General features: G+C 63.4%; 1 protein-coding gene across 1 annotated transcript; it reads right to left on the bottom strand.

Annotated features, from left to right (window-relative positions):
* Positions 1–24: 24 nt before the first annotated feature.
* Positions 25–12,864, bottom strand: RBPMS (RNA binding protein, mRNA processing factor). Its single transcript, XM_075150356.1, has 8 exons — positions 12,772–12,864; positions 6,051–6,128; positions 5,489–5,527; positions 5,278–5,340; positions 4,379–4,529; positions 3,393–3,523; positions 1,436–1,505; positions 25–63 (listed from the first exon to the last, which is right to left on the bottom strand). The coding sequence occupies exons 1-7, from the start codon at positions 12,832–12,834 to the stop codon at positions 1,443–1,445; spliced, it is 588 nt and encodes a 195-aa protein (XP_075006457.1). The 5' UTR covers positions 12,835–12,864; the 3' UTR covers positions 25–63; positions 1,436–1,442.
* Between the last annotated feature and the right edge of the window lie 1,984 nt (positions 12,865–14,848).

The following is a 14,848-nucleotide window of genomic DNA, read 5'->3' as shown; positions in this document are numbered from 1 at the left end:
GCCTTGGAAGACTCCATTAATACCCACAAGACTGACTGTAGGCCACCATCACACACCTGAGACCTGGGAGAGGACACAGCGGAGGGTTAGGGACAGGTCGGTGTGCTGCGGGGAGAGGTTATTTTGCGGTGGCTGGGGTCGGCGCTTCCCAAGGGGGTAGTTTGCAGCTTAACCCTGCCCTGATGGGTTCCACGTGGCACGTACAAGGAGGATGCAGGCGGGAGAGCCAGGGCGCCAGCAAAACCCTTCGCTGGGCTGTGCCGTAGCCCTTCCCGGCTGGAGGAGGCTGGTGGGGAGCCGGGAAGTCCCCGACCCTCCTGTCCGGGCTGAGCCCATCCTCGCCACCCATTGTGGCTACCAGGGTCGCTGCGGGCAGGTGGACCTGTTCCAAGGGATTCACTCATCTCACCTTCCCAAATAAGACTCTGCTTACATTTTAGCTGGAAACATTGGCACGCTCCGTATTTTGGAAGAACCACTGGTTCCCAAAGGCTCGCCGCTCCCTATTTTTATCTGCTGGGCCTAAAATAGCTGATAAATGCTTTGCAGATCCAAGTCTCGGGTCGGCTGTAGCCACGGCCGGTCCTCCTGCCCTCCCCGGCTGAGTGAGCCTCGTGGCCACGGCACAGGGCTGTGGATGCCGGGCAGACGGGCAGAGCGGTGGCACGGGAGCCTCCTTGGATCCGCTGAGGTTTCTCTGCAGGTGGGTGCGGACATGGGGCAGGAGGCTTCCCGGCAGGCGTCAGCAGCGCGGGGGGATGGCAGCTGGGATGGTCGGGGCAGGCTGGGATCACAGGGCAAGCGATGCTCAGCATCAGCTGAGCCTCTTTCCCTCTTCCATTTGAATCCCCTTTGTTTATTTATCCACGAAAGGCCGAGATATTTGCAGAGCGAGATCTTCCTGACCTCCCTTGCGAGGCTTTTTCCATCCGAAGAGGTCCCAGGCGTAATCGAACCAGCCCCCTCCCTTCTGCCGGGCCGCCGGGCATTTGGTAACGCCACGCTTCTCGTTTTGGCAGCCCTGCCACCCCGGGCTGCCAGGAGGGTTTTCCTTAAGGTTTAATGAGATGTTTGCGTTGCACTGGGAGCTGGAGGTTGCCTTCATTTGCAGGACCGCGCCATCTTTACACCGCCCGGGCACGCATCCTCGGCTGCTGCAACAACACGTGCCGGCGAGCCACGGATCTGCCTTTCCATCCTGCCCGGGGTTATTTGGGACGGTGGCAGAGACATCCCCTTCCCCCTGGCAAGCCCGGCGGGGGCAAGGAGGGCGCCTGCTGGAAAGCGGCCTCGCCAGCACGGGCGCAGGGTACGGATGCCCACCCCAAGCTGCCGGAGACCCTGAGAGGCGCGCGGGGGGAGCTCGGGGTAAGGGTGGAGGTGGCCCCCAGCCCATCACGCCGGCGCAGGACGGGAGCGGGGAGGTGGCACTCACCCGGCATTCAGCAGAACTGACGGGACTTCCAGCCCTGAGAACCAGCCTCGGAGGGAGGGAGCCAGCGCATCTGCAAAGACAAGAGGGGCACAGGGTGAGAGAGGTGGTGGCCACCCGCCCCGGCAAGAGCTGGCCGCCTCTGGGCTCCCTTTTCCTGGCCTTCCCCAGGCACAGGGCACAGGGAGGTTGAAACGCAAATGGTGCGGCCATCCCAGCTCCAGTTCGGACAGTAAGACCGAGCGCGGCCCCCGGCATTGCTGCTTGCGGCAAGACGGAGCCGGGACGGCAGCACGGCGGCCTCACCGAGCAGGAGGTGGGCACGAACCCTCTTAACACCTGCAAAGTCTGCACGAGATGTGGAGGGGAAAACGTCCACCTACCCCGGAGCAACCGCTTTCCCGGTGAGCTGCGGCTGCCCACCAGACGCCAAAACCTGGCGGCTCTTGCCGCCTGCCCGTGGGCGCTCGGTGCTCTGCCGGATCATGCCGCGTCGGCCCCGCCATCCTGAGGTTCCCCATCCCGCCGCTGTCTGCAGGACCCAGCCGGACGCAGCGAGCTGCTCTGGTTTGGGTGGTGACACCCCTTTCCAACCAAACCCGCAACGCCGGCAGCCTTGGGGACAGGGACGGGGACGGGCTGTGTCCCCCAGCCCGGGAGTGCTGCCTGCTTCACCGCAGCACCCAGGGGCGACGGGGAGGGTGCCACCAGCACCCTCCCTGCCACGCTGGCTCTATAACCACGGCTGATAATATTTCTTCTAACACAATCTAACATCAGGTCTCAGCCTGGGTTTTCCTGGGGGGCCCTCGGAGCCCCCTTACGCCTCCGTTTCCTTCGCTGGCCATTTCCCCGGCGTCCCGAGCAGCGCAGGTGCTGCCTGTTAGCGGTTATTTGACAAGGCAAGTACGTAGCTGCAATAATATTTACCGCCGCTCTTCTATAAACAGCAGGGCCCAAAAAGCCGGAGTTTCATCCAAAGGCTGCAGCTGGTTTGTACGCCGAGCGCTTTTCCTCGCCCTCCCGCTCAAACCAGCCGCCGGCTGCCTCCGGTTCCCAGCGATGGCAGCTCTGGATAACCAGCTCTCCTGGCTCAATCCTGGCAGGCCAGGGCCAAAAGCCTTTCGGATGCAGCTTATCCGGCAAATCTGCTTCCGTGCGCTCGTTTCCTCCTGCTTGCCGCCAAGCCGGAGCTGGCGGTGAGGAGCGAAAGCCGGGATGATGTCTGGCGTGGCTGCTGGGGAGGCAGCTGCCCGTTCCGCCCTGGAGCAAGGGTCTTTTCCCGGCATCCCCGCTCCGGGAAACATCCCGAAGGCCAGCACTGCAAAGAAATCCTCCGCCACCTCCATTTCCACTTCTTATCTTCTTTTCCCCGCTCCTCTCCCGGGGCGGGTGGTTAATTTTTAACGGCCACGTGCTGCCATCGGGGGCCACCAGCGGTGGCAGCCAGCAGAAAAGCGCTTGTGACAAGAGAGCGCCTCGTCAATAAAAGATGGATCCTCCATTTGCGCTTCGCTTGCCCTCTCCTCCCCGTCAGAGTCGCTTTGCTTCACACCCCACCTCCGGCAAGCCGCATCCCAGCGATGCTCGAGGGGCAGCCAGGGATTCGGGAGCCCCCGTTTTGTGCCCTGCCGGCAGCCGGACGGGTCGTTCGGTGCCGGGAGCGATGGGGAGGATGGTCCAGCCCCGGCGAGCATCCCCCGTCCCTCCCTCCCCGCCTGCCCCTGGCGAGAGTGAAGGTAGGAAGGCAGAGAGAGGTGTTCGGGGAGAGGCAGGCGGTGCTGCCCGCACGCCCCGCTGCCAGCGCTCAGCTCGGTTTGGGTGCCATCCCTAAATCTCGGGGGCGGCGGGGCGGGGGGAGTGCCTGTTAGCCGGGCAGAGGTTAGTGGTGCGGCGAGCACCGAGGGCTCCGGGGTGGGTGGGAGGGTGAGCGCAGCGATGGCGGATGGGTCTGAATTACCTGGGCGTGCAGCGAAGCGGGATAGGTGAAAGCAGGAGGAGGTAGAGCAGGTGCTAACTCCGCTGGGTACAGAGGGTACGGCCCCCACACTTCAGGGCTACTGGGGTAAAGTGCAGGCACTGTGAGCTCATCTGCAAGAAAAGAAGAAGGAGAGTTAACGGCGACCGCCGGACCGCAGCCCCCGCAACACCACGTGCCGGTCAAAAGCACCGCCGGTCCTTCCTTTTCCCCCCAAAACAGCCGGGAGCAGGAACGGAGCTTCCCGCTGGAGAAGTGCGGCGTGCCGGTGCCGCCGGCGAAAGCCGACCCGCGAAGCCGACGCCGAACTCGCCCGCTGGGAAAACGCGGGGCTCGGCTGGCGGCGAGCGATGCCGTGGGGCTGGGTGCGTCGTCTCCAAGAGGTTTAATTACCCCCGGGATCCGGCGTCGGCGGGCGCGAAGGAGAGCGTGCGGCTCGTGCCCGCGCGCAGCAGCGAGGCGAGGAACCGGCGTCCGCGCGAGAAACGCTCTTCCAGTAGCGGAAACGGGTATGGCACGCTCACGGCAAGACATCGCCAAGGTCTCTGCCGAGACCCCCAGCCGCGACTCCGAAACTCTCCGGCGCAGTGAAGCAGCACCGGGGGCTCGTCCCGCTCCCGCTCGCCATTCCGAGCCGGCGCCGGCAGCCGCCTTGGGGGACCCCGGCCACCATCCGGCACGTGCCACCGCGCTCGCAGCAAGCGGGCGCTGCTGCTTCCAATTGGACCTGGCGTTCTCCATCACCACCCCGCCGCGGCATCCCCGCTCCCGCCAGCATCCCGCGCCGGCGTCGCTACACCCCCCCCCGAGATCTCTGCGCGACGACGAATTGCCTGAATGAGGTGTTTTCCCCAGGCGAATGAGGATGGGGACGACTCCCGGCGCCTGCCACCCCAAAACCTGCTGGCACTGCCGTGGCGGCAGGGACCGCGCGGGGCTCCCGTGGGAGACCCACGGCCGGTACTTACAGGGCTCCCGGGCGATGAACTGAGGTACGGCGGTGGGGAGAGGCGTGCTGGGGTTGGGGGTGCCCACCAGCTTGCTCTTGGCCATCTTGGTGTTCGCCTTGGCGAACTCCAGCCGCAGCGTCTGGGGGATCTCGGGGTCGAAGCGGATGCCCTGCAGGAGGGAAGGAGGCTCGGCGGGTGGGCGAGCACAGCCGCGTGCCAGCCCCGCAGCAAAAATAACTCCCGATGATTTTTTTTTTTTTTTTTTTTTTTTTTTTAACTTCCAGCCTTGAAATGAGCTAATTTGCCGGGCCCCGAGGCAGCTCGCATTCCTCCGGCATCTTTAGCATCGGCACCATATTTGGCAGTCGGCATCCCGCGCAGCCCAGCTCTTATCCAGAGGGATTAGCGGAGCCAAAAAAAAAGTTTTACATTGAAAATGAAGACAAGGAAGAAAAAAAAAACAAACCAAAACCCGGGGAGGAATTGGAGAACCGGCTCCACACGGTTCTCCCCGTGATTGTTTTCAGGAGTTTAACTCCGCAGAGGTAGGAGGGAGCTGCTAAAGGAAAGCGAAATTTGCTTTTTCTTTTGCAGCTTTAGCTGGGATTTTTCCCGCTGAAGGAACAGGAGAGGCTGGGAAAGGCGTCTCTCGCTGACTGGTATCTAAGGCTCTAATCCTCAGGGTTGGAGCCCTCCCGGCTGGCCCTGGGAAAGGCGAGAGGGATGCAGCCCTCCGGGAGGGAGGATGCAGATGAGAAGCAGCCGCTGGAGATGGGCTGGAGGGATGGGGATGCGGTGGGGCCAGCCGGCGCGGGAAATGCACGTCCCTGGGACGAAGGAATTCCCAGACTATCCGAGGATGGGGAAATGAGGGGGAAAAAAAATCCCGAAAAAATGGAATGGCCGGGCGCACTCACGTTCAGAGCGTTCTTTGCCGCCTCCGCCTCGGAGCGGCTGTCGAAGCTGACGAAGCCCACGGGCTGCGGAGGAAGGAGAGGAGAGGAGGCACCATCAGTCAGGCTGGTGGGGAGCAGAGGGGGGACCCCCCCGCCGCCCCGGGGACCGGCGGTGCCGGGAGAGGGTGGGAGCAAGGCGTGGGATGCTCGCCCCGTTTGGAGCGGCTCCTACCTGCTTGGAGGTGAGTTTGATGAGAGACCCTTCGTAACCCTGCAAGAAAAGAATAAAAAAAAAGGTGTTTTTGGTGGAGATCCCTGCGATTCAGCACCTCCCGCATCCATCACCCGGCAGCCCGACGGCCGGGGGGCATCGGGCGGGCACGGGGGGGAGCCTGCCAAGGCTCAGCAGCCGTGCGGGGACTCGCTGCTGCTGGATTTTTGTAGGGCTGCTGGATGCCCGATAATATTATCCTTCGTGTTTGAAAAGAGCCGGTGTCTGAGCTGCAGGTCTGGCAGGGTGAAGAGACTGGAGACCTTTGCAGCCAGCGCTTTTCTGCTGCTAAACGGGGTGCAAGTCAACGTGCAATTAAAACCCCGGTGCAATCAAAGCACCCAGTGCCATTTTCCTATGATTTATTCGGGGAAAAAGGCGCAGAAAGTTGTTTCTGTGAATAAAATGACCGAATTAGACTTTTGGGGGGGAAACCAGCAGGCTCCCAGATCCCACCGAGGTTGGTGGGGCCACGGGGGTGGGGCAGGGGGCCAGCCCCCCTCTCCCCTCCCCAATCTGGTACCTTAAAGGGTCTGAAGAGCAGGTAAAGTTCCCGGGGCTTGATGTCCAGAGGCAACCCGCTGACGAAGAGCGTCCTCACCTAAAAAAAGAAGAAAGGAGGTTCCTGGGGACCCTCCCTCATCCCTAGCTCGGGGATACCCCACGCCTCCCGCACCCTTAGGTGGTGGCACGCCAGAGGGACGATGCCAGCCCGAGGGGAACCTCGTGGGCAGCCGAAAGCCTTAAGCCACGCTTGGGGGATGTGGCATTTTTGGGAGGGGCATCCCCATCCTTCGGGTGACGGCAGAGCAAGCTGCTAAGGCACCACGGAAAGGTAACGGAGACCCGTCCTCACCGCACCGAGCTCTCTCCGGGTCAAAAAGGCTGCCAGCATCCCAGCACCTTCCTACCCCGGTCTGGCAAACAGGATCTCTCCTGGCATCCCCAGGAGAGCCCTTACTCTGCAGACAATGCCTATTGTCTCTGTTTAATTGCAGCAGCTCATTAAGAACCGGGAGAAGCAAACCCCAACTCTTCCTCCTGGAGGAATGGCCCTGTTTTGGAGGGGGTTGGTTTTAAGCAGCCTGTCCCCGATTTATCAAAGTCACCTTTTACGGGGGGTTAACTCTTTTTGGGTGGATCTAACCTTTGCCGTGGTGCAGCATTCTCAAAGCCGGGGCGGCTCGCAGAAACCCGGCTGCCACCGACCCCAAGGGGGGATGTGGGGCTCCTCGGGGACGGGCAAACCCCGCCTGGGCAAGACCCGTGCCGGGATGGTTTTGCTTTACAACCAGCTCCTAACTGGGGGAGCGGTGTGGGGCAGGAGACCGACAACTGGATCTGCTCCCGGTCTCCCTCTCCTCATCCCCAAAATCACATCCACTTTGGTGACCGGTGGCCAGGGGCCCGCGGGAGCCTGGGGCTGACGACGGCTCCAACCGGCCCCACCTGGACCCCCCCACCCACGCACCCTGCCCACAGCCCCGGGGCTGTATTTAGGCTCAGACCCCGCTGGGTCTCGGTCCTGCTGTGTCCCCGTGGGTGGGTCTGACCCTGGCTGCCGTCGCCCACCAGCTCTGCTCTTGCTGGGGCACCCGGGGACGGCGCACGTGTCGGTGGGGTCCCTGCCTTGCCGTCCTCCCCCTCGCTTGTGAGCCAGCCCCGCTCCTTCTGCTCCCGTAGCATCGTACCGGGAGGTAACCTGGAGGATTTGATGGCTGTAGCTTATTTTTTCAGGCACCCAAATGCTTTGTGAGAGCTGCTCCGGAGGGGCTAGCCCAAGGTCACCCACCCCTGGGTGCCAAGCTGCCAGATTTGGGCTGGAGGAGGGGAAAACCTTGACTTTTTTTTTTTTTTTTTTTAAATTTTATTTTTTGGCCAGGCACCCTGTCCACCCCATTCCCTGGGACAGAAGACATGCGAAACAGCCAGAAACAGCCAGCCCAGGCCTATTCTTCTGCTGACATTTCTTCTTTCTCTTGCAGATAAGCTATCTACCCCATCTCCCAGCCTGGGAGCAGCAAACATTCCTGCTTTGTGTAACAAAACCTCTGGCTGACCTATATCTATTAAATAACAAAAGGTACTCTATAGCCCTTGTGTCAACAGCCCCGGTGACACCCAGCGCTGCTGGTACCCATTGCTGGGTGCATGGGGGCTGCCAGAAAACAAGCCAGCCATGAAAGTACGGCCATCCCACGCTTGATTCCTCTTGGAAAGCAAGCCCTGCTCCGGCCAGGAAAGGATGCTCAGGGCCTTGGCCAGAGGGATGCTGAGAGCTCCAGGCTGGATGGGATCAGCGCAGGCATGTCCTCACCCCTTCCTGAGCCCAGCACAGCCCGGTGGCCCGTCCCCTCTACCAGGATCATCCACGTGGGCTGGAAGCCACCCCCCAAGACGCCTTGGGGGACCCCCGCCAGCTTTCTGCCCGTCTTCTGAGATCAGAGGGTGATGGAGCACCCCAAGGCGTTTCAACGCTGCACCGTCTCCCGATGGAGGCACTGCCCGAATTTCTCCCCGCTGGGAAGGGATTCATCTGGAGGAGCTCCCCTTGTGCCCGTGAAATTCAATGTAAAGAAGGCAAATTAATCCTTTCCGAGGGAAAAAAAGATTTCTCTTCAGACAGGTCCGCCCGAGCGTGGCCGCTATCCGGGGAATCGGCTCGCCGGGACACATCCACCCTCCCAGCGGGGTTTGCCTCCCGAGGAGGCTGAGCATCCCTGCGTGGTCCCCCCCGTCTCCATCATCCCTCGAGCCGCCGGTCCTCCCCCGGCACGCTGGCTTCCCACCTCGCCTCTCCCCGGGGAGCTGCGTGAAACCAGAGGCGTCGGAGACGGCTCCGGGGGAGAACCCGCCGCCAATTTGCCGCGTCCCTGAAATCCAAACCCCTACGAGCTCGGCTCGCCAGATCATTTAGCCCCATAGCAGCGTGGTGGAGAGATGGGAGAGATAAAAGACCCTGAAAAACCCTCCGCCGTTCGGCCTCGCAAAGGAAGGGCTTCTCTTCGGTAATGAGTTGTTTTCTTTGAAAGTTCAAACGCGGGTCGGCCAAGTTTTAAACCGTAAAATTATACAGCGGCGAGTGGGAGAGGGAGAAGGGCTCCAAAGGATCCCCCAGCTGGTTTCCAGCCCCACAAGGATGTTTAGCGGGAGGGAGGAGATACGAGGTTACGGGTGCTCCCCATCTGCACCCCACAAAAGGGTCCTGGGTACCCAGCCAAAGGGAGGTTTGAGTAGGTCCTACGTAAACAGCATCCTTTCCCTGGGCTGGATAACAAGCAGGTGGGAGGGTTTGGGCTGCGTTAAGACGAGGTGGGACCGGCAGAGAAAGGGATCGTCCTCGGGGATAGTTCCCAGCGGGCTGGATGGATATTCCTCTGCCAAGGGAAAGATTTTAGGCGGAAATATTACTCCTGCCCTTAAATGGAAGAGGAGCTTCAGCCCGCAGGGAGCTGCTCCAGGCTTTCCTGTGCCGAGAGATCCCAGGGGCTCAGCCTCCATCCTCCACCAGAAACGCTCCCAGGGCAAAATCCTGCCCTTGAGGCTGGGGAAAAAAAACCTTATCAGAGAAATCCCTGGCCGGCAGGCAGGTATATGTTCTTCCATAGGGAAAAACGTCCCCTTCTCGGAGGTGGATCGGGCGAGACGCGTGCTCCCAAGGGTTTTGTGGGATGGGGCCAGACCTACAGCTCCGGAGCGAAGGGCGCTCGAGCGTGGCGGTGGGATTCCCGCAGCACAAACACCCCCGGTTTAGGACAGAACTCTTTCGTTTCCATTCTGCTGCACAGACGTTTTTCAGAGTTTCTTCTCGGTGGAGCATTTCTCCATCTCTCCTTCTTGTTACAACTTGGGGTGAAACCAAAGGTTTCTTCCAGGTCAGAAGTGCTGATGTTTGCTGCGGGAAGCCTCTGGCCGTGGTTGCAGGACCTCGCAGGTGACCACCACCTTGATTTCTTTCAGCGGGGTTGACAGCTATGGGACCGCACGAGGAGCACGCGAAGTCCCCTTTGCATGGTCCTCCGCTGCTCCCCACAGCTCCCAGATTTGCCAGGGCCGCTGGATCCCATCTCCGCCACCTCGCTCCTGGTTTGTCCCCTCCTGGCTTTTATCGTCCCTACAGAAAGTCTTCTCCTAGCCTCTGCTTCTCTCCTCTCCCTAGGAAGCCATCTCCATCCCACCTCCGGCCTGTCCCTCTCCGCTCAGCTCCTCTGCATCCCCCCATCACCTTCTGCTGTCCCCAAAATGCCACGTCCCGCCTGGGGCCAACTGAAGGGATGCTGGAGGAGGTCGGGGGGGGCTTTGCTGGGACGGTCGGGGCTGAGGACACGCGAGGAGAAACGGGGACCTGGGCCAAGAGGCGTCTCTAGACCACAGCTCCAGCACGGAGAGGTCCGTGGCAGAGTGCCGGCAGCCTTCCTCCTCCTCCTCCTCCTCACACGAAGCCATATGAAGGTAAGCAGGGCACCAGGGAGGCGTTCGCCCACCTCAGACCCCCATCGGCCCGCAGCACCCCAAGGGATGCCGGGTGCCCCGAGGGATGCCGGGTACCCCGGCGGCGCGGTCACGCTCCCCTGCCCCTGCGCAAACCACCCCCCGGTAAACGTTAACAGGCCGGGGGCCGGAGGGGAGAGACGGACGGCGTCCGGGTGATTCATTCACGAAGCATTTAATCGCCTCCTTCAACCCCAGCTCCCCGTCCGCCACCTTTCAGCGGGGGCTCGCTTTAATTCTCTACCAGCCGATTAGCCGCTTGACTGCCCGCCGCCGGGGAGGCACGGCCGGGCGGCCGGACCCCGGCGGGAGCAGGAAGGCGATGGCACGGGGCTGCGATCGAGCCGTAAAAGAGGGCAAGGGGAGCTTCACCCCCCCCTCCCCGCCCCGCCACCGGCAAAGCGGGGTGCTGCCTCCCCCGCGGCGGGGTGCATTCCAGCCCCGCGGGGATTAGTCCTTGCGTAAATACTCTCTCCGCTAATGGAGTGTCCTCCTCGGCCGGGTTTAGATTACCGAGCTGTGTGTACGCACGCCATCAACCCGCAAAACTCCCCGACATAAACAAGGCTGAGGCCGAGGGATGCTGGCTCCTCCGCCCCCGGGATGCGGGAGGATCGGGCTCAGTCTCCGGCCCCACCACCCGTAGCCGTTTCTCCGGACCGGTAGCCAAACGTCTGGCGGAGGACGGGAGGAGAGGAGCGGCCCTCGGGGAAAAGCGAGTCCGGAGCTGTCGGGGCTGGAACGAGGAAGCGGTGGAGGAAAAGCCAGCGAGAAGCCAAGGGAGCAGATGGGGGATTGCAACAGAGCGGAGGAGTGGCGGGCACGGGCGGGGGTCACGCACGGCCATGTCCCACCCGGGGCTTGTTCCCAAACCCTCCGGACCTGGCGCCTCAAGGAGGGAAGGAAGCAGGAGCACAGGGGGATGCGACGCAGGGACCACGGGCGCAAACCTTATCCATCCCCTGGGCACCTTCCCCCCAGAAACTGTCCCTGGGGTCCCCTCCCCACGCCCCGGTCACCCGGGATGAGGGATCTGGCATGGGATGGGGACGAGGGCCACGAGCCGGGCTCTCCGGATCCGCTCCGCTACCAAATAAGGCCTCCGTCGAGCCTTTTACATGCCGTTCTCGCCCGGCCGGAGTGACGTGACCTTTCCAAATTGCTCTACCCCCCTCCAGGCTCCTCCGTGGGGAACCCCCCCGGCCCACAGCTCCCCTACCCCGGGGGATCCTTCCCGGGGGGAGGGAGGCGAGAGGGATGGGGAGACCACCCTGGGGTGCCAGGAGCAGGCAGCGGGACTCCTGCCAGCCCCGGGGAGCAGGCAGGAGGAGCGGGGCCGAAGCCGGGGCTTGTCCCACCTTGCAGCCCCTGATTGGGGCGCTGCTTCCCCCTCTTTTTTGGGGGGGCACAAGGCTGGAAGGCAAGCCCCGGGGAGGGGAGAGGTTTGCAGGGTGCGGTAGCTGGGCAACCCCCTTTCCCTTCGCTTAAGCAAATACTCGACAGCACCGGCTCTTCCAGCAAGGGCTGGGAAAAACTCGTGCGGGGAAAATACCTGCCTGGCACCGGAGGAGCCCAGCTTGCAAGCACGAGCGGCCATCGCCCTCCTAACACGTCCCCAGCACGGCGGGGGACCCTGGCACCTCGCAGCAGTCCCCTCCAGGGACTCCTCATGCCCAGCATCCCCCCGGGCAGGGCTGCATCACAAGGTCAGGGGTTCCCCGGGGGCCAGCGGTGCGATGGCCGGCCCCTCGCCCCCCGGATCCAGCGAGGGCTGCCCTTCGCCGGCGCGGCATGAAAGGCAACAGGCCTCCGTGGACATCTCCCGCTGCCGAGCCCCATCGATGCAAGGACCCGGCAGCATCGTCTGCCCTGCACCCGGAGAGGCTGCCGGCGAAAAAATTCCCCATTATCGGAGCGCTTTGGGAAACTTTGAGAAGTTTCAGGCCGGAACCACCTCTGGAATGAAAAAATCAAGGTAGGTGAGAGCAGGCGAGCAGATCTGCGGTGCATCCCGGCGTTATCTATCAAGCAGAGACCCCACGGAAAAGCCGATGGGGACGTGCCGGAGCAGCCCAGCGGGTGAAAGGTGAGGAGGAGAGATCCTATCGCCTGCTCTCACCCTCCCAAAGTCCAAATTCCCATCTCAAGGTCACGGGCAAAACCAGGAACTTGGTGGTTGCGATGGAGAAAAGCTGCTCTCATCCCCGTGGCGGGGCGTGGGGTTTATCTCCCGTGGGGACGAGAGCGTTTCGTGTATCTTTGGGGTGAGACCCACTGGAAGAAAGATGCGAAGCCGGCTCGGTACCGGTGACGGCGTGGTACCCACCCTCACCGTCACCCCGCAAACCACCCCGGAGCACCGAGCACCGGCCCCGGGGGCTGGGGGTGAGGTTGTTTTAGGCCCCCCCCAACCCGGGGAGCTGCAAGTCTTGAGTGGGGCTCCCCTGCGCTGCGCCCGCAGGTCTGCCCCGGGGAGGCGGAGGGGCGTTTGCGGGGGGATGTGGTGGCCCCACTGGGGATGGGGGGGGTCCCGGGAGCGGGGGGTGCGCTGCCCCTCCCCCCTCCCCCCAGCAGCCCCGGGTACCTGGGGCCGGGGAAGCCGACGGGATCCCCCCCCCCCCGGCGCGGACCCACCCACCGCGTGGGGTGCGTGGGCACCCGCGGAGCGCAGCCCCCGGGGATCGCGGGTGGGGAGGGGGATGCCGGACCCCCCCCCCGCCAAACCCCCTACACCCCCCCGCCGCCCCCGCTACCTCCTCCTCGGGCAGGCCGGTGTCGGCGGGGCCGCCCTCCCGGTCGGCGGGGAGGCTGCTCATGGTGCGTCCGGCCAGGCTCCTCGTCCCGCCGGCGGCAGCCGCGTCCGGGGCGGGCGGTGCTGAAGGCTGGCGGCGGGGGGGCCGGGGCGGGGCGGCGGGGGCCGGGGGAGGGCCGGGGCGGAGGGGGCGGGAGGGGGCCGGGGGGCGCGGGGGTGATGGGGGGGCGCGGGGTGGGGGGAGAGGGCAGGGCTGGGGACGTGGGACACAGGGCACGGACGCGGGATATGGGAGATGGGACGCACGATACAGGGCTGGGGACGCGGGACGGAAGGCTGGGGACACAGGACACGGGGCTGGGAACATCGGAGACAATCCCAGGGACATGGGACACAGGCTGGGGACACGGGGCAGAAGGCTGGGGACATGGGACACAGTCCCAGGGACATGGGACACACGCTGGGGACACGGGACGGAAGGCTGGGGACACGGGGCTGGGGACATGGGAGACAATCCCAGTGACATGGGACACAGGCTGGGGACACGGGGCAGAAGGCTGGGGACATGGGACACAGTCCCAGGGACATGGGACACAGGCTGGGGACACGGCACGGAAGGCTGGGGACAAGGGGCTGGGGACATGGGAGACAATCCCAGGGACATGGGACACAGGCTGGGGACACAGGGCAGGAGGCTGGGGACATGGGACACAGTCCCAGGAACATGAGACACAGGCTGGGGACACAGGGCGGAAGGCTGGGGACATGGGACACAGTCCCACGGACAGGGGACACAGGCTGGGGACATGGGACAGAAGGCTGGGGACATGGGACACAGTCTAGGACACAAGGTTGGGGATACAGGACACAAAGCTGGGGACATGGGACAGAAGGCTGGGGACATGGGACACAGTCTAGGACACAGGGCTGGGGAAATGGGACACAGTCCCAGGGACACTGGACACAAGGCTGGGGACACAGGACACAGGGCTGGTGACATGGAACAAAAGGCTGGGGACATGGGACACAGGCTGGGGACACAAGACACAAGGCTGGGTTCACAAGACACAAGGCTGGGGACTCGGGACACAGGGCTGGGGACACAGGACACAAGGTCGGGGACACAGGACAAGGCTGGGGACACGGGACACAGTCCCAGGGAGATGGCTGCAGCAGGGCTGTGGGGCAGAGGAGGGGACAGTGCTGGGGACACAGGAGGGGGATGCAGGGGCAGGGCTGGCCGTGGGACAGGGAGCGGGGCGCCGGGGGCTGGCTGTGGTGGGAGGGAGGTGACATTAGAGCAGGAGTCCCCGTCACGGTGTGCCAGCCTTGCCCAGCCCTCTGCCCTCACCCCGGCAGGACCGGGGGCCGGTGGGGGCTCATCACCCCCCAAACAGCCCCACCTGGGGTCTCCGCCACCCACGCCCCCTCCCCGCCTGGCCCCGGGGCTGCATTTAGGCTCCCACCCCGGTCCCTGCTTAGGCTGGGCTTTAGGTGCTGGACCTCGCACCCCGCTCACTTAATTTTACATCTTGGTTTTGGGTTGACCCCAGCCCCACCACGTCCCCACGGATGGGGCTGTGGTCCCGCGGGGCTGCGCTCGGCTCCGGAGCAGCGTGACGGAGACCCTCGGGGTGAAAAGCGTTTGACGAGCAGCCGTGTCCAGAGCAGATGCTGCTCGCACACAATACGCGGGGACCGGAGGTGACGCCGAGGACATCCTGCCGATGGCAGGGGGCTCGTACCGAACTGGCGTTTAAGGTCACGGCTCGCCTTTCCGCGACTCAGCTGCCAGAATGGATCTGCGGGCAGCTGCCCGCGTGTCCTGCCGGATTCAGTCCTGCCACTGACTTCGAGCAGAGGGTTTCCAGCCTCCCCGCAGCGGTGATTTACGGAGCAGAACCTCTCGTGCTGGGAGGGAGATGGAAACCAGCCGTGCCAGCTGGATTTGGGGGAGCGGGAAGTGGCCGATGACGAGGGCGGGTGGCCCCAAGAGGGAATCTGAAGCACGAGGACCGACCTAATTATCCAAATCTGCTGGAGCCTCTTGTTTTTGGGGTAAATTCCCAGCAAAAGAT

The sequence above is a fragment of the Calonectris borealis genome, chromosome 4, assembly GCF_964195595.1.
Source record: "Calonectris borealis chromosome 4, bCalBor7.hap1.2, whole genome shotgun sequence".
Lineage (NCBI taxonomy): Eukaryota > Metazoa > Chordata > Aves > Procellariiformes > Procellariidae > Calonectris > Calonectris borealis.
The sequence above is the reverse complement of the archived record's forward strand: the minus strand, read 5'-3'. Positions and strand labels throughout refer to the sequence as shown.